Source organism: Panthera tigris, chromosome F3 (assembly GCF_018350195.1).
Source record: "Panthera tigris isolate Pti1 chromosome F3, P.tigris_Pti1_mat1.1, whole genome shotgun sequence".
NCBI lineage: Eukaryota > Metazoa > Chordata > Mammalia > Carnivora > Felidae > Panthera > Panthera tigris.
Genome location: NC_056678.1, coordinates 29,433,240 through 29,457,186, shown reverse-complemented (window position 1 = coordinate 29,457,186; position 23,947 = coordinate 29,433,240). Strand labels below are relative to the sequence as shown.

The 23,947-nt window shown below is 42.3% G+C and overlaps 1 protein-coding gene and 1 long non-coding RNA gene across 2 annotated transcripts in view; one reads left to right on the top strand and one right to left on the bottom strand.

The window, feature by feature from the left end:
• Window positions 1-3,446: 3,446 nt before the first annotated feature.
• LOC102955493 lies at window positions 3,447-22,152 on the bottom strand. Its single transcript, XR_006213815.1, has 3 exons — window positions 22,086-22,152; window positions 18,292-18,343; window positions 3,447-3,955 (listed from the first exon to the last, which is right to left on the bottom strand). It is a non-coding gene; the product is annotated as an uncharacterized LOC102955493 (long non-coding RNA).
• Window positions 21,873-23,947, top strand: part of SMYD2 (SET and MYND domain containing 2) — a 50,511-nt gene continuing 48,436 nt past the window's right edge. Inside the window, exon 1 of the mRNA XM_042975797.1 lies at window positions 21,873-22,135. Coding sequence (XP_042831731.1) covers window positions 21,963-22,135 — 173 coding nt within the window. The 5' untranslated portion in view covers window positions 21,873-21,962. The remainder of the gene's footprint in view (window positions 22,136-23,947) is intronic.

Sequence of the window (23,947 nt, the reverse complement as noted above, 5' to 3'; positions counted from 1 at the left end):
TGCGTTGGAACCTCATCTCAGTATCTGCTTCTGGAGAACTAGGACTTCACCCACCCACCCACTCGGGCCCCCACCCCAGAGTTTTGAAAGAATGGACAAAGCTATTATATCAAAAGCACCTAGAACAGCGTCTAGCATATAAGTGCTACGTAAATATTAGCTGTGGTTATTACCTGAGGTTGGGCCTGCAGAACCAAGGATAACCCGGGGGGCTATACAGGGACTTCAGACTCACATAAAGCCACAAACATACAAACTCTTGAGAAATGTTGAGGGAGCGGAATAATCCACATAATTGCTTCCATTCGCATCACTGGTTGCACCCTTGGCCTTAATTACAAGGGAATAAATGCTTCTGGCTGAGTTGTAATATAAAGAGGCTGCCACTGTGTGCTCCCATGAGACCCGCCACAGGCATTCAATTTAGTTAATAAGTATGGATACTGGAAGACTTGAACGTCCTCTCTCCCATGTGCTATATTTTTTTATAAGTGAAAACTCTTTGGTTCGTCCTTTCACCGGGTTTCATGGAGTAGTTTCAAGGTTGCTTGTTTGAAGGTAAGCAGCAGGAGTCTTAAGAACTTAATTTTAAGAAATTCAAAGAGCAAAGAATGCACTTTGTTCTTTGAGTTCCTTAAACCTATATTTCATATCCTTTCATAATAATTTGTCTTTTATGGATAAAATATACACAAATCACTTAGGAAAAAAGGCATCTGAAATGACCTTGGGCGACCAAGTTCTTCTGTTTTTAAATGGCATGCACAGAGTATATTATTAAGACTTCTATATGGTAGCATTTCTAGCACAGCTCTGAAAGAGAATTTACCATTTCTTTATTATTCAGTTCAAATATAAGGGCAAAGAAACTTACTCATAGGATTTCTTTTTTTTAAGGTTTTCATTTATCAGCTCCTGGAAAAAAACCGATATAGGCAAAATCCCAACATGATAAAACCTGAACTAAAGTAACAGTGGCTGGGGGGAACCTCTACGTGAATTATTATGATCTTAGGTCCTAAAAAAAAATTATTCTTGTCTGGTTCTCTCATCTGACCCCACTACAGACTGGCTTTTGTCCACTTCACAGCACTTGAGTCATTAATGATCTCCTCCAGGACAAATTGAATGTTCTCTCTTCTACCCTTATTCACTTTTAATCTATTTGTTGCCTTTGTTCGACTCAACCACTACCTTCCTCCTCCTCCATAAGCCTCTCTTCTAATTTTGTCTGATCCTTTAGTATTTTTTCCTTTTCAATTTTGTCATATATTTTAAAAATAAAAATGAAAACGACAATTAGAGATGAGGGGGGAAAAAAGCACCCCAACCCAAACACTATTATTTTGTTGGATTCTCACCCCACCCGTTTTTTTTTTTTTTCTAATTGGTTTTTACATATTGTGAATAGGATTTTGTATCCTTCTTTTTCTACCAAATATTTTTAAATTCTTTCCCATGTTGCTATAGAATCTTTGAAACCTGCAGTTTTAATTCCTGTTAATAATTTCATCTCTGTCTCACTTCTCCTCAGTCTATTTCTTCTCCATGCAAATTCACCCTTCTCCCCGAATAAACCCATTGCTGAGCCAAAACTATTTTATATCTCACATTCTCCTTTCATGTTTGAGTCTTCCTTTTGTCCTAATTATATGAACACTAATTTTAAAATAAAATAAAGTAGGGGCACCCGGGGCTCTGTTGGTTAAGAATCTGACTTTGGCTCAAGTCATGATCTCATGGTTCGTGAATTTGAGCCCGCATCATGCTCTGTGCTGACAGTGCAAAGCCTGCCTGGGATTCTCTCTGTCTCCCTCTCTCTCTGCCCCTCCCCCACTCTCTCTCTCGGTCAAAATAAATAAACTTAAAATTTTTTTAAATAAATAAAATAAAGTAAAACTGTCACACTAAAATATTCATATCCAAATACTTCCCACCCTGGAAGTTAATCTGGCAACATAGATCAAAGATATAGTCTTCTGAAATGCCTAAAACATATGTTTCCTTGAAATAATTCCCAAGATTTTTTGGAGTCCCTACAAAAGTAACAACTAGGTAATTAGTAGTTTTCAACAAGACTGATACCAGATAGCATTTTCCAAATTCTGCTCCAGAAACGACTAGTACAATACTAGCAGATGTTCAGTTTTTAATTTTTTTTTTAATTTTTTTAATGTTTATTTATTTTTGAGAGAGAGAGAGAGACACACAGCATGAGTGGGGGAGGGGCAGGGAGAGAGAGACACACAGAATCCAAAGCAGGCTCCAGGCTCCGAGCTGTCAGCACAGAGCCTGACGCGGGGCTCAAACCCAGGAACCGTGAGATCACGACCTGAGCCAAAGTCCGACGCCTAACAGACTGAGCCACCCAGGCGCCCCAAGATGTTCAGTTTTTTAAAGGGTGGGGTGGAGAAGGGTGCTATGATTTAAAAAAAAAAAGGTTGGGAAATTTTTAATTTTAAAAATTTAAAAGATTTTGTTACTGTAAGAATTTTCAGAGCCTTTAATGTTACTCCCAGCATGTAGCACAGCTGGTAGGTGTTCAATAAATATTTGTTTAGTCCGTAAATTTGCATCGTGAATCTCCAGGAAATAATACAACATGTAACATTTCCCAAAAGAAAAGCAATTTATATTTGTTAGACATATTTAAACAGCTATTTAAAAGATTGTTTATTGCCACATTGTTTAAACTAGTTAATAACTCCAGGCAATCCTCATGTCCATCAACTAGGTGATAGTGAAAGAAATTATGGTACAATGAAAGACCGCAGAGCTATTCCAGAAAGCTCAGAGATATGTCAATTCTGTGCTGACTATCTAAGGAAGAAGGACTTGCTCTTCTCTCGAGGGTCTTGGGAGTAAAAAAGAGCATCTGGATCCAGGACTGAGTTGGCTCCATTCCTTGTTAGGTTGAACTGTGAACAGGACACGTTATAACTTCAGCTCAGTTCCCTCAGCTCTAGCATAAAGCTTTTAAGCGAAATGATCTGCAGGATCCCTTTAGTCAAAGTTTGACAACTTAGTCTAAGAAGTCTCATTTTAGTTGTAATGAGTTTTTTTGGAAATTAAATGAAGTGCAAGGAGTGTTATGCAATGAATGAGATTATTTTTCTATCTTCCTCATGGACTGTAAATATTGTAATAAATTAAGCAAATAAATAAGCACACATTTTTATGTCAGTTCCATGCTATATATGAAAAGTTTTATAAGTTTGTGTACACTTAACCCGACGAGTCTACTTTTAGAATCTAGCCCAATGAATTACTCAAGAATGTAAAAAAAGATTTAATTTAGCAAAGATGTTCATTTCAACAATGGGAAAAACAACAACAACAACAAAAAACAGTACCTAACAAGGAACTTGTTAATTAGATGATAGTACATTATAAAATATCACAGTATGAAGTCATTAAAATGATGTAGAAAAACATTTAATGCTATGGAAATAGATTTACAACATATTTTTAGGATGAAAAATGCAGGTTGTAAAACAGCATGTACAATATAATCCAATTTTTATTGTAAAAGATTTCTATGTTCCTAAAGAAAGGTGTTGAATGACTACAATAAAAACTTTACACTAGTAATCTCTGGGTTTATATGTGTTTTCGAAGTTTCAAAAAGTTAATATACATTGCTTATAGAGCAATAAAATCAGTGATCTTATTATGTTTTTCCATAGTTGTTTCCTTGGTACTCTATGTAACATAAATAAGTCATTTATGGGATTCCATAAAACTACATCGGTAAATGTTTGTTTAAAACAGTAATGTTATTAACACTGTCATCAAAGATGCCTTGTCTCTTTTCCAAAAATAATGAATTGTGGTAAGACCAGAAATGAATTTTTTAGATGCCTTTAAAGAAATGATAGTTTCAATTGCATGCAGCCTTCTGTTTCTTGTTCCATAGTAGTCTGGTGTATTAAATGACGCTGAGAGGCATCAGTGTCTAAGACCAAGAAATAAAGGAAACCAAGGTGTCATGATTCTGAATACTTAGCATAATAAGGTTATTTGAAGACTCTACAATCTGCATTAAGGAATAAAACCAACTAGTCTCTGCAATGACACTCTAATGCCGTTCTTAACATCTGTGCCTTTAAATTTCAGAAAATAGTACAATTTATTTAAAAGGTGGTGGGATCCACAGAGGATGACAATTTTTATTTTCTCCAGAACATCAAAAGGAATGCCATCTTTGGTCTCCATCATTTAAGAAGAAAAAATATTCTAACCATAAAGGTTCTAATCTCAAGTTTGTTTTTTTCTTTAAAGTCCTTTCAAATGAGTCAGTGTGGCTTTACAAATATAGATCTTGCATTGTTTGGATTCCTGTTATTTTGCTGCAGACTGGCCAAACTTTGGCAGGCAGCAGCACCCCTTTGTAAAAGTCACAGTCACCTAGCAAAGAGGTCCCTGCAAAAACACCCCAAAACAAACTGGTATTTTTAGTCAACTATTCAGAAAGATATTGAGAAACATTCAGAGGATTTAGGAACATGAATTAGGCTCAACGTTGTTTAGGTTGGGAAAAGGCAATTCTTTTGGTTGAAGTTAATTTAAATAATAAGACAGTAAAACCAAAAAGACTTTGATCCTCTCCCTTCCACTGTTTCCTAAAATTCAGTCGTTCATGTCTTATCTTCACAATTTTCATCGTATTGGCAAAGCACCTCTACTCTTACCACCTTAGTATTTTCTCTTTGGGTCTTCTACTCTGGGCAGTAGAATATCTATCAAATAAGAGGTTTGATGGGGTAGTGTACACATTTAACCATTCTGACATTTAAAAGGATCTTGCATATTTGTCCCCACAAACCCTCATGTAGTCTAACTTCCTCACTTTGCTAAGGCCCAGCATGTTTAAGTAACATGTTCATTACTTGCTGTGTTCGTGGTCTTACTTGAAGAGGTTGACAGAGCAGTTGATGGATTTGAAAAACAATAGCAGCACACACAGGAGATTCTGTTCATGGGCTGTCAACATACTTACCTACAAGTTACGTCCATAATTTCAAAGATGCTGGAAGTTACCTGCTCCTCCTCTTACCAATTTCACTTTTTTTTTTTTTTTTACAGTTCTTAAATGGCTCAACACTCTACTGTGTTTTATCCATTCATCCGACCACTATTTCTTGAGTACCTACTTTGTGCAAGACACTCCCTGAGGCTATAGTAACGAGCCAAAGAGACAAAATACCTTGCCCTTATGGAGCTTCCATTCTCCTGGAGAGTTCTAGCTTCCTAAATGTATGTCATGTTTCTTCTTTGCAACACTAAATCCCTGGAGTTCGAGATGTGGGTCTCATCTACTTTGGCTCCTCTGTAGTACCCCAGAGGGTGGTTTACAGTGTTAAATCAGTGAATGAACAATAAAAAGATGCACAAGCCCTTTTGTTTGTTTGTCCTTTGACCCCAAGAACTACTTTTAATCACTTCGATTTACTCCACTTCATCTATTCTTTTTTTTTTTCAGTTTTCAATTTCTCCGATTTTCATCTACAAAATCCTAAAGGTGAGAAAAGACAGGAGGAGCCAAGATGGCGGAACAGCACGTAAGTTTTTTGTGTGTCTCGCATCCATGAAATACAGCCAGACCAACACTAAACCATCCTACACACCTAGAAAACTGATTGAAGGATTAACACAACAAACTGCACAACCTGAACCACAGAATTCAGCAGGTACGCGGTGCAGAGAGATGAATTTGGGGACCGAGAAGCCGCTGAGGATAGGGAACCGCTTTTGCGGGCGGAGAGAGGACGGAGACTGGGGAGGGGGGAAGAATACGGGAAAAGCACCCCTCCCCAAAAGCAGCCGGAGAGAAAGTGGAAAATTGGAAATGGCCACAGGGACTAAACTAAAAAGGGAGAAAGGAGAAAGGAGAGGGTTTAAATTCCATTAAGACTGTAAACAAGGGGAGCACAAAGGCTGCAGCTCTGCAGCTCGATACCTGGAGGTGCTCTGGTGGGAAGGGCGAATGCCCAGGAGCAGAGTGAGGTCCGGAGGTTGTCGGGCCACACGGGGAGAAGCGGTTCCACTGCTGGAAGGACATTTGGTAGAGACTGTTGAAGCCACCTGGTCCCAGCAGACCCCTGAGGCAGCCACATTCGCGGGTGCTGGGGCAAGGTCCTTAAGGGTGAAGCCTGGTGCCAGCTGTGTGTTGTGATTTTCCAGAATCCCTGAAAACTGCTGCTACACTATCTCGTGAACTTCTTCTGGGGCGGGCTGGCACCTGGCCACAGTCTCGGAGCACCGGCAGCAGCAGGGTCCAGCAAGCGTTCCTGGGTGCAGCCAACATTTGGTCATTGCTCATTCGGCCATTGCTCCATGAGACCCTCCTGCAGAGGGGCGGAACGGGTCAAAGCCGCAGTCCTTCGGAAGTAAGGGGCCGGGGAAAACAGCCACATCTGAGACGGAACTCGGGAGAGAGGTGCTACCTGGGGCCTGGTCACGGAGAGTGAAAGAGCTGGGAGTGGAGGAAAGCTGAAGACAGAGGACGGATGCGTGATTGCTGATCCGGGAGAACAGACTGGGTAGCTGGGTGGCGCCACTTTCACCGCTTCCGCACATGCGCATATGCACCTACGAGCACCGCAACAATCCACCCCAGTAGGCTGGCAGCGCCATCTAGTGGAGAGTGGAGCTGTTACACTCAGCCCCGCCCAACTGGGCTAACTTCACTCTTCAAGAACACAAGTCTCACCGTCGGCTTAGTTTATGGACTATAAAGTGCTACATAGACTGACTTCTAGCGGAAAACGAAGTAATTTCACTCCTACTTCAATCTATTAGCAGGTTCATCTATTCAATTTTCTTTTTTTTTTTTCTTTTTCTCTTTTACACTTTTCTTTTTCTCAAATACAGAAAGAGAAAAAAATTCATTTTTATTTTCAATTTTTATTAAAAATAATTTTCTTTAAGTTTTATTACTCTAGTTTTCACTTTTGTGTAAATTTTTTCAAATTCTATTTTACTTCCATCATTTTATTTTAGTCTACTTCAGTGTATTCATCTTTTCAAATTATCAAACAATTTCCTTTTTTTCTTTTTCTTTTTTCTCTTTTTCATTTCTTTTCTTTTTCTTGAATGCAGAAAGAGAAAAACTTCATTTTTACTTTCAATTTCTATTAAAAATATTTTTATTTAATTTTTTACTATATTTTTTGCTTTTATGTAACTTTTTTCAAATTCTATTTTACTTCCATCATTTTATTTTAGTCTACTACAGTGTATTCACTTTGTCAAATTTTCAAATGATTTCTTTTTTTTATCCTTTTTCCTCTTTTTTCTTTCTTTTTTCTTGAATACAGAAAAAGAAGAAATTCGTATTTATTTTCAATTTTTATTAAAAATATTTTTCCTTAATTTTTTCTACTATATTCTTTACTTTTATGTATATTTTTTCAAATTTTATTTTACCTCCATCATCTCATTTTAGTCTACTTCAGTGTACTCATTTTTTCAAATTCTCAAACGGTTTCCTTTTTTCCCCCGCCCCCTTTTTTTTCTCTAGTCTGTCAAACCACTTTCGACACTCAGACGAAAACACACCTAGGATCTAGCATCTATTTCATTTGTGTGTGTGTATGTGTGTTTAATTTTTAATTTGATATTTCTTTAATTTTAATTTTTTAATTTTAATTTTTCTATCTCTTTAATTCCTTTTCTCCCTTCAAAATGACAAAGTGAAGGAATTAACCCCAAAAGAAAGAGCACTAAGAAATGACAGCCAGGGATTTAACCAACACAGATACAAGCAAAATGTCTGAACCAGAATTTAGAATCACGATAATAAGAATACTAGCCGGAGTTGAAAATAGATTAGAGTCCCTTTCTGCAGAGATAAAAGAAGTAAAAAATAGCCAGAATGAAATTAAAAATGCTATAACTGAGCTGCAATCATAGATGGATGCAGCGGCAGCAGGGATGGGTGAGGCAGAAAAGAGAATCTGCGATATAGAGGACAAACTTATAGAGAATAATGAAGCAGAAAAAAAGAGGAGGATTATGGCAAAAGAGCACGATTTAAGAACTAGAGAAATCAGTGACTCATTAAAAAGGAACAACATCAGAATCATAGGGGTCCCAGAAGATGAAGAGAGAGAAAAAAGGGGTAGAAGGGCTATGTGAGCAAATCATCGCAGAAAACTTTCCTAACCTGGGAAAACACACAGACATCAAAATCCAGGAAGCACAGAGGACCCCCATTAGATTCCACAAAAACCAACCATCAACAAGGCATATCATAGTCAAATTCACAAAATACTCAGGCAAGGAGAGAATCATGAAAGCAGCAAGGGAAAAAAAGTCACTAACCTACAAGGGAAGACAGATCAGGTTTGCAGCAGACCTATCCACAGAAACTTGGCAGGCCAGAAAGGAGTGGCAGGATATATTCAATGTGCTGAATCAGAAAAATATGCAGCCAAGAATTCTTTATCCAGCAAGGCTGTCCTTCAAAATAGAAGGAGAGATAAAAAAGTTTCCCAGACAAACAAAAATTAAAGGAGTTTGTGATCACTAAACCAGCCCTGCAAGGACTCTCTGAGGGGAGAAAAGATGAATATATATATATATATATATATATATATATATATATATATATATACACACACACACACCATAAGCATATATATAAATAATGGTATATATATAAATACCATAAGCAACAAAGATTAGAAAGGACCAGAGAATACCACCAGAAACTCCAACTCTACAAGCATCATAATGACAATAAATTCATATCTTTCAGTACTCACTCTAAATGTCAATGGAATCAATGCTCCAATCAAAAGACACAGGGTAATAGGGGCGCCTGGGTGGCTCCGTCGGTTAAGCATCCGACTTCAGCTCAGGTCATGATCTCACAGTTCGTGGGTTCGAGCCCTGCGTCGGGCTCTGTGCTGATGGCTCAGAGTCTGGATCCTGCTTCGGATTCTGTGTCTGCCTCTCTCTCTGCCCCTCCCCTGCTCATGCTCTGTCTCTGTCTCAAAAATAAATAAACATTAAAAAAAAAAAAAAGACACAGGGTAACAGAATGGATAAGAAAACAAGATCCATCTATATGCTGTTTACAAGAGACCCACTTTAGACCTAAAGACACCTTCGGATTGAAAATAAGGGGATGGAGAACCATCTATCATGCTAATGGACAACAAAAGAAAGCCGGAATAGCCATACTTATATCAGACAATCTAGACTTTAAAATAAAGACTGTATCAAGAGATGCAGAAGGGCATTATATCATAATCAAGGGGTCTGTCCACCAAGAAGACCTAACAATTGTAAACATTCATGCACCGAATGTGGAAGCACCCAAATATATAAATCAATTAATCACAAACAAAAAGAAACTCATCGATAGTAATACCATAATAGTAGGAGACTTCAACACCCCACTCACAGCAATGGACAGATCATCTAATCAAAAAATCAACAAGGAAACAATGGCTCTGAATGACACACTGGACCAGATGGACTTAAGAGATATATTCAGACCATTTTACCCTAAAGAAGCAGAATATATATTCTTCTCCAGTGCACATGGAACATTCTCCAGAATAGACCATATACTGGGACACAAATCAGCCCTAAGTAAGTACAAAAAGATTGAGATCATACCGTGCATATTCTCAGACCACAATGCTATGAAACTCGAAATCAACCACAGGGAAAAATTTGGAAAGGTAACAAATACTTGGAGACTGAAGAACATCCTAATAAAGAATGAATGGGCTAACAAGAAGTTAAAGAGGAAATTAAAAAGTATATGGAAACCAATGAAAATGATAACACCACAACCCAAACCCTCTGGAATGCAGCAAATGTGGCCATAAGAGTAAAGTATATAGCAATCCAGGCCTTCCTAAAGAAGGAAGAAAGATCTCAGATATACAACCTAACCTTACGCCTTAAAGAGCTGGAAAAAGAACAGCAAATAAAACCCCAAACCAGCAGAAGACAGGAAATAATAAACATTAGAGCAGAAATTAATGCTATTGAAACAAAACAAAACAAAACAAAACAAAACAGATCAATAAAACCAGAAGCTGGTTCTCTGAAAGAATTAACAAAATTGATAAACCACTAGCCAGTTTGATCAAAAGAAAAAGTAAAGGACCCAAATAAATAAAATCAAGAATGAAAGAGGAGAGATCACAACCAGCACAACAGAAATAAAAACAATAATAAGAGAATATTATGAGCAATTATATGCCAATAAAATGGGTAATCTGGAAGAAATGGACAAATTCCTAGAAACATATACACTACCAAAACTGAAACAGGAAGAAATAGAAAATTTGAACAGACCCATAACCAGTAAGGAAATCGAATTTTTTAGTAATAAAAAATCTGCCAAAAAACAAGAGTGCAGGGCCAGATGGCTTTCCAGGGGAATTCTACCAAGCATTTAAGGAAGAATTAACACCTATTGTCTTGAAACTGTTCCAAAAAATTGAAATGGAAGGACAACTTCCAAACTCTTTCTATGAAGTCAGCATTACCTTGATTCCAAAACCAGACAGAGATCCCACTAAAAAGGAGAACTATAGACCAATTTCCCTAATGAACATGGATGAAAAAATCCTCAACAAGATATTAGCCAAACGGATCCAACAATACATTAAAAAATTATTCACCACGACCAAGCAGGATTTATACCTGGGATGCAGGGCTGGTTCAATATCCACCAAACAATTAACATGATTCATCACATCAATAAAAGAAAGGACAAGAACCATATGATCCTCTCAATAGATGCAGAGAAAGCATTTGACAAAATACAGCATCCTTTCTTGATAAAAACCCTCAAGAAAGTAGGGATAGAGGGAGCATACCTTGAGATCATAAGAGCCATAGATGAACGACCCAACGCTAATATCATCCTCAATGGGGAAAAACTGAGAGCTTTCCCCCTAAGGTCAGGAACAAGACCTGGGATGTCCGCTCTCGCCACTGTTATTCAACATAGTACTGGAAGTCTTAGCCTCTGCAATCAGACAACACAAAGAAATAAAAGGCATCCAAATCGGCCAGGAGGAGGTCAAGCTTTCACTCTTCGCAGATGACATGATACTCTATATGGAAAACCCAAAAGATTCCACCAAACAAACTACTAGAATTGATTCATGAATTCAGCAAAGTTTCAGGATATAAAATCAATGCACAGAAATCAGTTGCATTCCTATCACCAACAATGAAGTGACAGAGAGAAATCAAGGAATCGATCCCATTTACAGTTGCACAAAAAACCGTAAAATACCTAGGAATAAATCTAACCAAAGAGGTGAAAAATCTATACACTGAAAACTATAGAAAGCTTATGAAAGAAATCGAAGAAGACACCGAAAAATGGAAAAAGATTCCATGCTCCTGGATAGGAAGAACAAATATTGTTAAAATGTCAATACTACCCAAAGCAATCTACATATTCAATGAAATCCCTATCAAAGTAACACCAGCATTCTTCACAGAGCTAGAACAAATAATCCTAAAATTTGTATGGAACCAGAAAAGACCCTGAATAGCCAAAGCAATCTTGAAAAAGAAAACCAAAGCAGGAGGCATCACAATCCCAGACTTCAAGCTATACTACGAAGCTGTAATCATCCAGACAGTATGGTACTGGCACAAGAACAGACACTCAGATCAATGGAACAGAATACAGTACCCAGAAATGGACTCACAAACATATGGCCAACTAATCTTTGACAAAGCAGGAAAGAATATCCAATGGAATAAAGACAGTCTCTTCAGCAAGTGGTGCTGGGAAAACTGGACATCGACATGCAGAAGAATGTACCTGGACCATTTTCTTACACCATACACAAAAATAAACTCAAAATGGATGAAAGACCTCAATGTAAGACAGGAAGCCATCAAAATCCTCAAGGAGAAAGCAGGCAAAAACCTCTTCGATCTTGGCCACAGCAACTGCTTACTCAACAGGTCTCCGGAGGCAAGGGAAACAAAAGCAAAAATGAATTACTGGGACCTCATCAAAATAAAAAGCTTCTGTGAAGGAAACAGTGAAGGAAACAATAAGCAAAACTAAAAGGCATCTGACGGAATGGGAGAAGATATTTGCAAATGACATATCAGATAAAGGGTTAGTATCCAAAATCGATAAAGAACTTATGAAACTCAACACCCAAAAAACAAATAATCCAGTGAAGAAATGGGCAAAAGACATGAATAGACCCTTCTCCAAAGAAGGCATCCAGATGGCCAACTGACACTCATCATCAACTTCACTCATCATCAGGGAAATACAAATCAAAACCACAATGAGATACCACCTTACACCTGTCAGAATGGCTAACATGAACAACTCAGGCAACTACAGCTGTTGGCGAGGATCCGGAGAAAGAGGATCTCTTTTGCATTGTTGGTGGGAATGCAAGCTGGTGCGGCCATTCTGGAAAACAGTACGGAGGTTCCTCAAAAAATTGAAAATAGAACTACCCTACGACCCAGCAATTGCACTACTAGGCATTTATCCACGGGATACAGGTGTGCTGTTTTGAAGGGACACATGCCCCCCCATGTTTATAGCAGCACTATCAACAATACCCAAAGTATGGAAAGAGCCCAAATGTCCATCGATGGATGAATGGATGTGGCATACACACACACACACACACACACACACACACACACACACACACACACTGGAGTATTACTCGGCAATCAGAAAGAATGAAATCTTGCCATTTGCAACTACATGGATGGAACTGGAGGGTATTATGTTAAGCAAAATTAGTCAGAGAAAGACAAAAATCATATGACTTCACTCATATGAGGACTTTTAGAGACAAAACAGATGAACATTAGGGAAGGGAAACAAAAATAATATAAAAACAGGGAGGGGGACAAAACATAAGAGACTTATAAAAATGGAGAACAAACAGAGGGTTACTGGAGGGGTTGTGGGAGGGGGAATGGGCTAAATGGGTAAGGGGCACTAAGGCATCTACCTCTGAAATCATTGTTGCACTGTATGCTAACTAATTTGGATGTAAATTTTAAAAAATAAAAAAATAAAATTAAAAAAAAGAAAAGACAAAGCTATAGCTTGTGATGAAGGAAACCCAGGAAGCAACACATGCAAAAAATGAAAATTTCATCAGCCACTATCAAAAATATGTCAATGAAATAAATGGCAGAATGTTTAAAATTTCTTAAAAAGTAGCCATTATAGTATATTCAGATAAAATATGTGTTTGTCCTGTGTGTACTTTCTGAAATAGTTCAATATATTATTTGTCTCTTTAAAGTCTCTGTCTTTAATGATACTGTTGTGTAAATTCGTTTGGTATCAAGCAATTTGTTTTCCAGCTAAAGAAAATAGATCGTATTTACCTTAAATTTTCAAGACCTCCCAAATAATAAACGGGTAATGTCACTAGTAATCCTTATTAGGAAAGAAAACCAAACCAAAGATTTTTTTTAAGTGTTGGGATAACTCAAAGTTAAGATGCTAACAGTTGACAATTTTCAGCTTTTGCATGGATTGTTCTTCAGTTCATACTATGGACTCTTTTTCCCCTTGTATTTTTCTTCCGCCTTAAAAAAGAAATAAGCTATACTGATATATTCAAATTCTTTGTAAAAATTAAAGCTATAAAAGAGGTAGACTAAAGCTTTAAGGCTTTAAATATCACACCTTATCTCTTCTTTTTGTGAAACTCCTCTGCCCTCACATAAAATCAGTGGGTGAGTTGCTAAAGGTCATCAGCCAATTGGTAACAACAGTCAAATTCTATACCCACCCTGCCTCGTTCCGTCAACTAGATGACACTGCCTCCCCCAAAACAAGAAAGTTAACAGTTCTCAATAAAAATAGAAATATACAAGCTAAACTTTTTTACATTTAGTCCTGTTTTTTTTTTTTAAATGGGTGAAAAATGTGGTGTTCCAGAGGTAAAGAACAGAGCTTACAAGTCTAGATGAGAACCAAATCCGTCAGTAAGGGGGCCTTTCCCCTTACTGGACCTTTGTTGTCTCTTTATTCAATTTTTAGTATCTAGTTAGAACTATTATATTTCTGAATCATGAGGACAAAGCCAGCTTAAGCTCTTCCTTCCTTCCTTCCTTCCTTCCTTCCTTCCTTCCTTCCTTCCTTCCTTCCTTCCTCTCCCCCCAAGTACAAGAAAATACGGCTGGTAGTTTAAGAATTGATCAATCTCACTCTGAAATATTTATGTACTTTTCTCTGACTTGGTTACTCCTCCCACTGATATTAATAGTTTCTTCTTCTGGGATAACTCTGCCTCTAGCAGAAATGCTGCAGTGTAGCTGAGATGCTGGTGTTGGGACTGTAAACAATGCGTTAGGAATGCTCTTGCTGCACTTCAGCCTGGAAGCAGAGGTTTATTTCTGGGTCTACACTTTTGCTTGCCAGCGAGATAACACAGCACTGTCACTTGCGAGCATTGTTGCAACATGGGTGCTTTTGAATGTCTGGATTCTTTATTTATGTAATTTTTTTAAATGTCTTTATTTTATTTTTGAGAGACAGAATGCGAGCAGGGGAGTGGCAGAGAGAGAGAGGCAGACACAGAACCTGAAGCAAGCTCCAGGCTGTCAGCACAGAGCCCGACGTGGGGCTTGAAATCACGGACTGTGAGATCATGATCTGAGCTGAAGTGGGAGGCTGAACCACTGAGCCACCCAGGCATGCCAGAGGTTGGTTTTTTAAAGCCAGAAAGTAGAGCTTGACTTTGTTGAGATGTACAATAAAGAGCAGCTGGGAGTTCTTCGACAGAAAGTCTCATTATGAAAGCAATTATTTTAAGACAAGACATTTGACAACAGTAAGTCAGGCACACAGAAGAGGGGGAGACCCTACTCTGTATCCTGGGGTTGCCTTGTTTGGGTGGCACCATGGTGCTAATGCATGGAGTGTTTGGCCAGGGGTGGAACATCTGATCCGCACAGGTCTCTGCTGGGTAGTCCCCTTGGTCTCATCCACAGTGGTTCCCTTGGATGGCTCAATTGTCTACGTGAGGTCCCCTCTTAGGGATATGGGAACCCACTCTCCAGCTTCCCATTGGGAGACCTCGGAGAGTCTTTCTCCCACACACGCATTTCTGGTACACAGGGCAATCTTGGGTCTACCTGAGACTAGCACATAGGTTATCTCTGTGCTGAGTCCCCTGAATGCTAAGGGGTTTTTTGTTATGTTACCCTACTCCTCCAGCATTTAGCCTGGAAGGAAACTAAGGTGCATGTTCTTTTCTCAGAAGAGCTCCCCAACTTTCCTCTTGCTTTCCTTCCAGTTCTCCTCCCTACCCTTGTCCGGGAGAATCTTCTCTGGGCAGAGTGACTCCTTGCTCTATATTGTCATGAATCTGCGAATCGCTATGATTGGAGCTTGAGTCTCCTGAGCTCCAAGAGCCCTCTCCTCAGTTCCTGAATCCCAAGAGCCCTCTCCCTTGTATTCTGCAATATCATCTCTTCTCTGAGTCAGGACTATTGGCCGAATGGGAGGAACGGTGAGGGTATGGAAGCAAATATCTCACAGCTGGCTGGCTGATCTCTAGCTATCTCAAAATATTACTGTCATTGCAGCAATCCAGGCATGAAGCCATATGAACTGAGTGGCATAAAAATAAAAATGATGGGAGGCACCTGGGTGGCTCAATTGGTTGAGTATCAGACTCTTGGTTTCAGCTGAGGTCACGATCTCGCGGTTTGTGAGTTTGAGCCCCACATCATAGTCTGCACTGGCAGCATGGAGCCTGCTTGGGATTCTCTCTCCCCCTCTCTCTGTCCCTCTCCATCCCTCAAAATAAATAAATAAACTTAAGAGAAAAATAGAGATGAAGGGACACTGAACAAGAAACACAGTGAAGAAGTAACAAAATCTTGTTTGTGGAACACACGCAAGACAGACGAGGGGTGGAAAGGCACTTGACGGCCTGGATTGAGGTGATGTTGGCCATCATGGGACCTATTTTTCCATGGCTTATACTCCCCCTTCTCCGTTGCCTTTACACTCTAATCATGAAGTCCTGATAACTAAATTAAAAGTTCTTCAAATCCATATCCCTCTTCTTCGTCACCACGGTCACTGTCCTTGTTCATGCCAGCAACATCTCTCCTCTGGACTATCTACTGCATCAGACTCCTTACTTCTCTCTCTCTCTGCCCTCAGCCCCCTAGAACTCATGCTACATTCAGTCATGAAGATGACCTTTCTAAAGCAACAATCAGATTGTGCCAGCCATGTTTCTCTCTGGCTTTCTAGTACCCATACAACGCATCGAATTCCTTTGCTCACGGCCTTAGGGAACCCTACATCATGGGGCTTACCTTGCTGGCCCAGCTTCACTCGATACCTCCTACCTGGGGCTGTAAGTTGGGCCAAAAGGGTAGCGTACTGGACTGGTCCACGCCATGGACTCATCACAACGTAGCCTGGCTTTGAGTCCTAACCCCACTGTTCACTTGGACAAGTTATTTAACTATAGTGATTCAGTATTCTCCTCTGTAAAATGTCATTAGGAGGATTAAATGGGAATAGATTTTAAAAGTGCACCTGGCGGGGGGTGGAGGGGGCGGGGGCTTGGGTGGCTCTGTCAGTTAAGTGTGACTCTTGATTTCAGCTCAGGTCATGATCTCATGTTAAATAAAAGAAAAATACTTGGGGCACTTTGGCTGGCTCAGTCAGTAGAGCCTGTGACTCTTGGTCTCAGGGTTGGGAGTTTGAGCCTGACATTGGGTGTAGAGATTACTTAAAAAAAAATAAAAGTGTTAGGAAAGAAAAGAAAAATATTTGCCCAGATGGTCAAGTCTCTCCCGCTCCAGTGAATTTACACCTTCCGGTTCTTGAACCTATTTTGGGGGCCTTCTTTCGGTCAACCTTTAGTCTTCCTTCTAGAAGGAACTACAATGTCAGGTGTTTTGTAAAGCCTTTCTACTGTACTTTGTTCCTCACTCTATTAAAACTTTCATTGAGGGGGGCCCAGCTGACTCACTTGGAAGAACAGGCAACTCTTGATCTTGGGGTCATGAGTTTAAGCCCCATATGGGGTACAGATATTACTTAAATAAAACCCCCCTCTTATTGTATTATAACTTGCATGAATTTTCTATGGCAGCTGCACCAAATTACCATGAACTAGATGGCTTAAAACCACAGAAATGTATTGGGTCATGGTTCCGGAGGCTAGAGTCCTGAAAACCAGCATCACTGGGCTGAAAGCCAGGTGTGAGCAGGACCACACTCCTTCTGGAGGCTCAGAGGGAAAAAGCCGTTCTTTGCATCTTCTAGCTTCTGGTGGCTGTCTGCATTCCTGAGACCGTGGCCACATCACTGCCGTCCCTGCCTGCCCGCTAACATTGCTGCTTCTTCCCGTCTGTGTCAAATCTCCTCTGCCTCTCTCTTGGAAGGACACTTATGATGGCATGGAGGGCTCACCTAGATAATCCAGCCTAATCTTGTCATCTCAAGATCCTCCATTTAACAATTTAGTATATTCCACGAGATGCTTTTATCCTATATAAGGTAACACAGGCTCTAGGGATCAGGATAGAATTATCTTTGGATGCCATGACTCGGCTCCTACAATAATTATGCGGATGTCAGTGTTGTTCCCTTTGTATGACAAGGCTCCATCACAGTGCAAGCACATAGCGTGCAATCAGTAAGTGAAATACACATATAGGTACGGCGGTACAGGGTGAAGGCCCACTGTCCATGTTCCTTGGTATTCCTTCTTTGCTAATGCTTTATTTCCCTAGGCCAGAGCTATTTCTTTCATGTGCTAATCTGTGGTTGGAAAGATATTTTACTCATGAATTGGATCAGCTTCTAGGTTAGGGAAATTAAGCAAGCAGGGCCTTTGTCCTTGGATCATTTCCTCTGAGCTACAGTGAGGCGAAGGAACCAAAAACTCCATTCCAACCCTGTTCCTTCTGAGCTAAGGGGCGGAGGGGAGGGTAAAAGGTGAAGGGGCCCTGGCAGCTGGAAGGCGACTTTCACGGAATCTGAGCACGCAGAGTGCCAGACTGACAAGTATGAGCTGCACTAAGAGTGCGGTCATCAGGCTGCCCGCCTGGTTTGTTGCCATTGCCTGGCCGTTTATTTAAACACAGTTTTCCTCGTTAATTTAAGCTCCTAAATTCATGACCATTGCTTAACTGACCATTTCCCCATCTTGAGTCACTTGAGTTCAGCACAAGCATTTTTCTGAAGTGAGGCGGTTTCTTTTCCAGTGTTCCTAAATCACAGTCACCTTCATCCACAAGAATAAGTCTGTTCCAGCCACTGCTCACCTGGAAAGACAGCTCAGTAGCCAGGCTATTGTTTTTCTCAGTCATTGGAAATCTTTCCCCATGAAAGAAAAAAAAAGTCACTTGCAATAAAAGAAGCAAAAAGTAGGTTACTTCGTACAATTAATCCTTAAAACAATAAATTATTTACTGTATTGTCATTGTTTATTTACTTTTATGCCAGCCTTTTTCATCTTTGTGTTGGCAGGAGCCCCACAGGATCAGATTGTTAAAAAAAAACTGGAGGGCCCAAAAACTTATCCAAGATTTATCTAAGAAGGCATGTAATCAGAACTCCTAAGGTTTGGAAAAAATTCTTTCATGTACATGTAACACCCATCTGTAATAAAACATGATTGTCAGAATTGATTTAACTACCGTGACTGGCATAAAGCTCCTTTAACAGAGTGGTCTGGAAACCGTCAGAGCTTTTACTGGTCAGAGTAGACTCCTGTAGCCTGGCCAACGAGACCAATTTGCCTCCTAAAATCATCTCCAACAACACTCTCCTTCTAGCTCTGTTCCACTCTGTCTTTCCTATGGATCATACTTCCTCCTGCCAATTGGAACTTTGCACACGCTGTTCCCTCTGCTTAGAATGCGTGTCCTTCTTCCTCCTCTTAAGTTCTATCCATCCTTTGGATTGTAGCTCAAGCATTACTCTCTCTGAAAAGCTTTACCAGATTGGGTCAAATCCCCCAAGCGCTGGTGTAGCACTTAAGACCACCGACTGTATTTGTTTGTGTGATTATCTGATTGCTGTCTTCTCCTTCCACCAGACGGTACAAAGCTCTGTGAGGGCAGAGAACAAGTCAGTTTCTGTTATCATTATGTCGCCAGCCCTTCTCGCTATTGCTGGAACCCAGTGAGCATCATAATGTTAAAAAACCTGGAGAGCCCAAAAACTTATCCATAAGTACTCCATACTTATAGAGTAAGCATGTAATAAATATTTAACTGCCGAATGATTATGTTGTGAAATCTCATGCCCACTCTGCCACTGGGTTATTAGGCAGACTATTTGTCTTCACAGGGCCTCATCTTCATCATTTGTAAGAAAATGCCTCTTCCAGGCCCCAAATTCTAGGATATTTATGGTTCCTGCCTTGAGCCTGTAAGACTGATCAGGCTAGAGACAGAAAGCCAACACACTGTTATCTGCCTGCCAAAATGCCACATACTAAGCAAGAAACTACAATTACCCTCTGCACCTTTGCCCCTCTCCTTAATACTATGCCTTGATTCTGGCTTTCATTGCCTTTCATTTAAAATACTGTAAATGCCGGGTGCCTGGGGGCTCATTTGGTTAAGTGTCTGACTCTTGGTTTCCGCTTGGTTATGATCTCATGGTTTGTGAGTTCGAGCCCCTCGTCTGGCTCTGTGCTGACGGTGCACAGCTTGCCTGGGATTCTTCCTTTCCCTCTCTCTCTGCCTCTGCCGCACTTGTTTTCTCCTTCAGAATAAATAAACTTAAAAAAATAAAACTGTTTAAAATACTATCAATGCTCCCTTAAATGGTGGACCTATGTTTAGTCCTCTCCTCTCATAGCCTATCTGCAAGGTGCCAGTAAAACTAGTCTAAACGCTGGACTGATCTTGGCACCCCTCTGCTTAAACATTTTTCTGCGTTTTCCACAGCACGTCAACAAAACTCACCTCTCAAGAAGACATCCTTCCCCTGTTCCTGTCTCCCCTCCTGCCTTCTCCTTGGGAACTTGTGTTCCACCCAGAACTACTCCCAGGGCCCCAACACACATTCTGTTCTTTCAAGTCCCTCTGTCCTTGTGTGCATTTCTCTCTGCCCAGAAAACGTCTCTGCTCCTTTGCTAGTAAAGTTTCATTCATCCTTTTAGGCTCAAGCGTTCCTTGCATGTGGCCCAGGCCCCGAGTCAACCCCCATTTCTCAGGCTGAGCTTGTCACTCACTGTTTGTGTTCTCACAGGATACTGCGCACAAGCCGCCATAACAAGACTCCTTGGTGAGCTATATTTGTATGCAGAGGGACATTTGGGTTAAGAGCATGGGTCTCACATTCGGACTTACTTGAGTTTGAAACCAAATTCTGCCACTTACTGTGTGGCCTTGGAAATGATTCTTAGTTTCCTAATTGTGGGAAGGGGGGACTTAATGCCTAACTCATTGGGCTGTTGCAGTTATGGAATAAATGTGATAATGTGTTTGATGCACTTAGCACAATTGGCCCATTATACTAACAGTCATTGTCATTGGGTTGTGAATGTGTCAAGTGCAAAGACTCAGGCCTACATTTTGTCCATCTTTCTATCCTGGTGGCTACTCAGTGAATGCTTCTTCAAATGCATAAATGAAATAGTGTCCATAATGTATTTTTCTTTACAGGAGGACTAGAGGCTTATTCCTTTTTTTAGGAATTTTGTTAAGGGGTTAAAAATTCTCTTGATCTTATGGCATATTCCAAATCGTATTTATCTTTCCCTTTGCTAAACTAATCCTGAACTCACACATGTAACATAATTTGAGATCAAACTTGAGTATTTAGTATTAGTGTTTTCTGCTAAATTCTCCCTTCGCACTTTCAAGAGTTTTTACCGCATGCACATCAATTTCAGTCCTTCCTCGTCAATTTCAGTCCTTCCTTAACCCTTTGTGGAACAGACTATATCCTCCTTTGTCATAGGAGTAATACCAATAGCATGCATGTGTATAGGACTTATGTGCCAAGTACTGTTCAATGAGCTTTGCATGTTTCAAATCCTCTCTGGGATTGGTAACCAAACCGACTTTTCTAAGATGATAGTGGTCGAAGCGATTAAAACTGCTGCAAATTCTAGCCTAGTGTTCTGGCCACAGCATGGCTTTTGGACCCCCAAAAGAGTCTAAGTTCCTTGAAGGCAAGGTTGTCTCCTGCTTTCTCTGCAAAGAGAAGGTCTTGAATGCAGAGACTCAGTGAGCCCTGCTGACAGGCGCATTTCCTCTCCTGTTCCTGTAATTAACTTCCACTAGAGGGGCAAACGTCCACACTGAACACTCAAGAGACTCCCTGGAAGGTTCAGAGCCTCACGAGGTTTAAAACCCTTTAACCTTGGGCAAACACCCTTTAGCCCTCAGCACATCACACTCTTCCTCGGTGGTTTCTCTTCGGTGTTCCCGGATCACTCCTTAATAGGGTCTCTGACAAGGACAGACTACGTAAGGTTGAGAAAACACCATTGTCCCCTTCTTTATGCCAAGGGCTGGTCACCGTGTGGGCCAGGCTGACTGTCCGAGGAGGCCTTGGGACCTCGCCGCCCGCGGCGACCCCAACCGCCCACGGGAGAGGGGACGGCGTCCGCTCTGCCCGCGGAGACGCACACGCCTCGCGCCCCGCTTCCAGGAGCCGCCCGGGCTGCGGCGCGGGTCGCCGCCACACCGGAAGCGTCCCGAGCGCGTGCCGGGCGGCCGCCGAGGGTCCGGCGAGCGGGGCGGGGCCGCCGGTCCGGTCCCCCTCCTCCCCCACCGGGGGCGCGCGAGGGCCGGGCGGGGCCGGCGTCCCTTCCGGGGAGCGGTGGCCGCCGCCGCGTCTCCGGCGGCTTCCCTCCCCGCCCCCCCACCCCCCCCCGCGGCTCTGGGTGACGCTTCTCCAATAACAGCTCGCGGGGAGCCGCCGCTCCGGGTGCCCCCCGCGCCGGCCCCGCCAGCCCCGCCCCGCTGCCGGCATGAGGGCCGCGGGCGACGGCGGCCTGGAGCGCTTCTGCAGCCCCGGCAAGGGCCGGGGACTGCGGGCCCTGCGGCCCTTTCACGTGGGGGACTTGCTCTTCTCCTGCCCGGCCTACGCTTACGTGCTCACGGTCAACGAGCGGGGCAACCACTGCGAGTACTGCTTCGCCAGGTAGGGCGGCGGCGCGGGCGGCCGGGCGGGCGGCGGGGGCGCCGCGGCGGCGGCTCGGACCGCGGCGGGAGGAAGTGCGCGCGGCGCGCCGGGTCCTAGCGCCGGCGGCTGGGGCGGCGGCCGCGCTTTCCGCCCGCGCCGGCCGTGCCACGTGCGCTGGGACTGAGCCGCCAAAGCGCCCGCCGCGCGCCCCCGGCACGGCCCATTTTACCGAGTTGCGCGAGTTGCGCGAGTTGCGCGCGCGGGAGTGCAGGGTCCTGGCCTCAGACGTGGGCTCGGAGCCAGGCTTGTTCCAAATACGGGCACGCGCTGCGCTCTTGGTGCATTGCCGGCCCGGCCCCGAGTTCGAGCAGCCAGTCTGTCCCCTTTAACTTGTGCTTCCTGCGGTGTGTTCTGTCCCCCACAGCCCAGCCCTGCCGCACACTTGGCCGTTTCCTCCCGGGGACGTAATGACACTTAACATTTCTTGTACAGTACGCGGCCTCTCCTCTTCCTTCTCACTCAACGCTTGTGTTTGGAGAGAAGCCAGAGGGGGTGCTGAGCACGCCCCGAGATTCTGAAGGGCTGCACTGATGGGAAGTGCCTGACCTTGGTTTGGGATTTTGAAAACATGGTCTCTGAGGGCATTAGGCAAAATGTGTGGTTGGAAATGATATTTAATTGTAGCATGTCATGTGTATACATATACTCACGTATGTACACGTAACATACGTATTCATACACCGCGACACATAATTCTATCTCAAGCCCTGTGACAGTTTCAGACCTGAAAGGTACATGAGAAATCACCCGTCCAACACACTGTCTCCCTTTTACAGACCAGAAAACTAATCCTCAGAGAGGTAGCGTGGTTGTGTACACGTAGTCTCACCTCTAGCTAGGGGAATGAAATCTGCTCTCTTCAGTTCTGCCCATTTGCTACTAGTTAGGTGCTCAGTAAAATTCCAGAGACAGGAAGCATGGCGTTGAAGTAAGTTTGTACCCAACCTTCCACTTGTCTCTGAAGAATGGACCCTGCTTTACTTTCTTTGAACCTCAGTTTCTTCATCTTTGAAATGGAGGTTCTTGGGTTAGATTATGCTGACCTGGGGTCCTGCAGGTACATTTTGAATACAGGTCTCAAGTCCAACATACACTGGAGTCCCCAGTCTCCCAGACTTGTGTGCCTTATTCTACGATAAGACATAGCAAAAGAAGGGACAAAGGCTAAATATTATAGTAATCTTGCCCAGACTCCCTGCCAGAACTGTCTTCCGCTTGGGGGGACCTGGAAAGGCACTAGACGCAGAATCATGCCGTGGGCAGCTTAAGGGCTGTATGTGATGTGGCTCTTTGAATTGGTGAGTCAAGAGCTAAAGGGTCATGGCACCACTTTGCAACGTTTGAGTGAAGTGAGCATTGGGTTTTCCCAAAGTTAAAAAGGCTGCTGTGACTGGTCCCTTGATCTTCTGAGCCTCGCTGTGGCTCGGAGTCTGAAGCAGTGTGGGTGTCTGGAGTGGCAGGAGCAAAGCGGGGTCACCCAGCACAGAAGGTGCTTCCTCCATCAGGGATCCTGGTGATTCCTGGAGTCCATCCTGTGAGAGAAGATCACAGTGCCAGGCACATAGTAGGTACACAGGTCGTTGTTACCGGTGCACTCCTCCAGTGAATTAAAGATCAAATCCCTCTGGGTTCGGAGCGGGAGAAGCAGAGCTGAGAGATGCTTCCCTTGAGCTGTGAGTGTCCTAACTGTATCTACTATCCACACCCCCAACCTTAGAACATTAACGTGTGGTCAGATGCAGCTCCACAGATCACCCCGCCCTGTGCGAC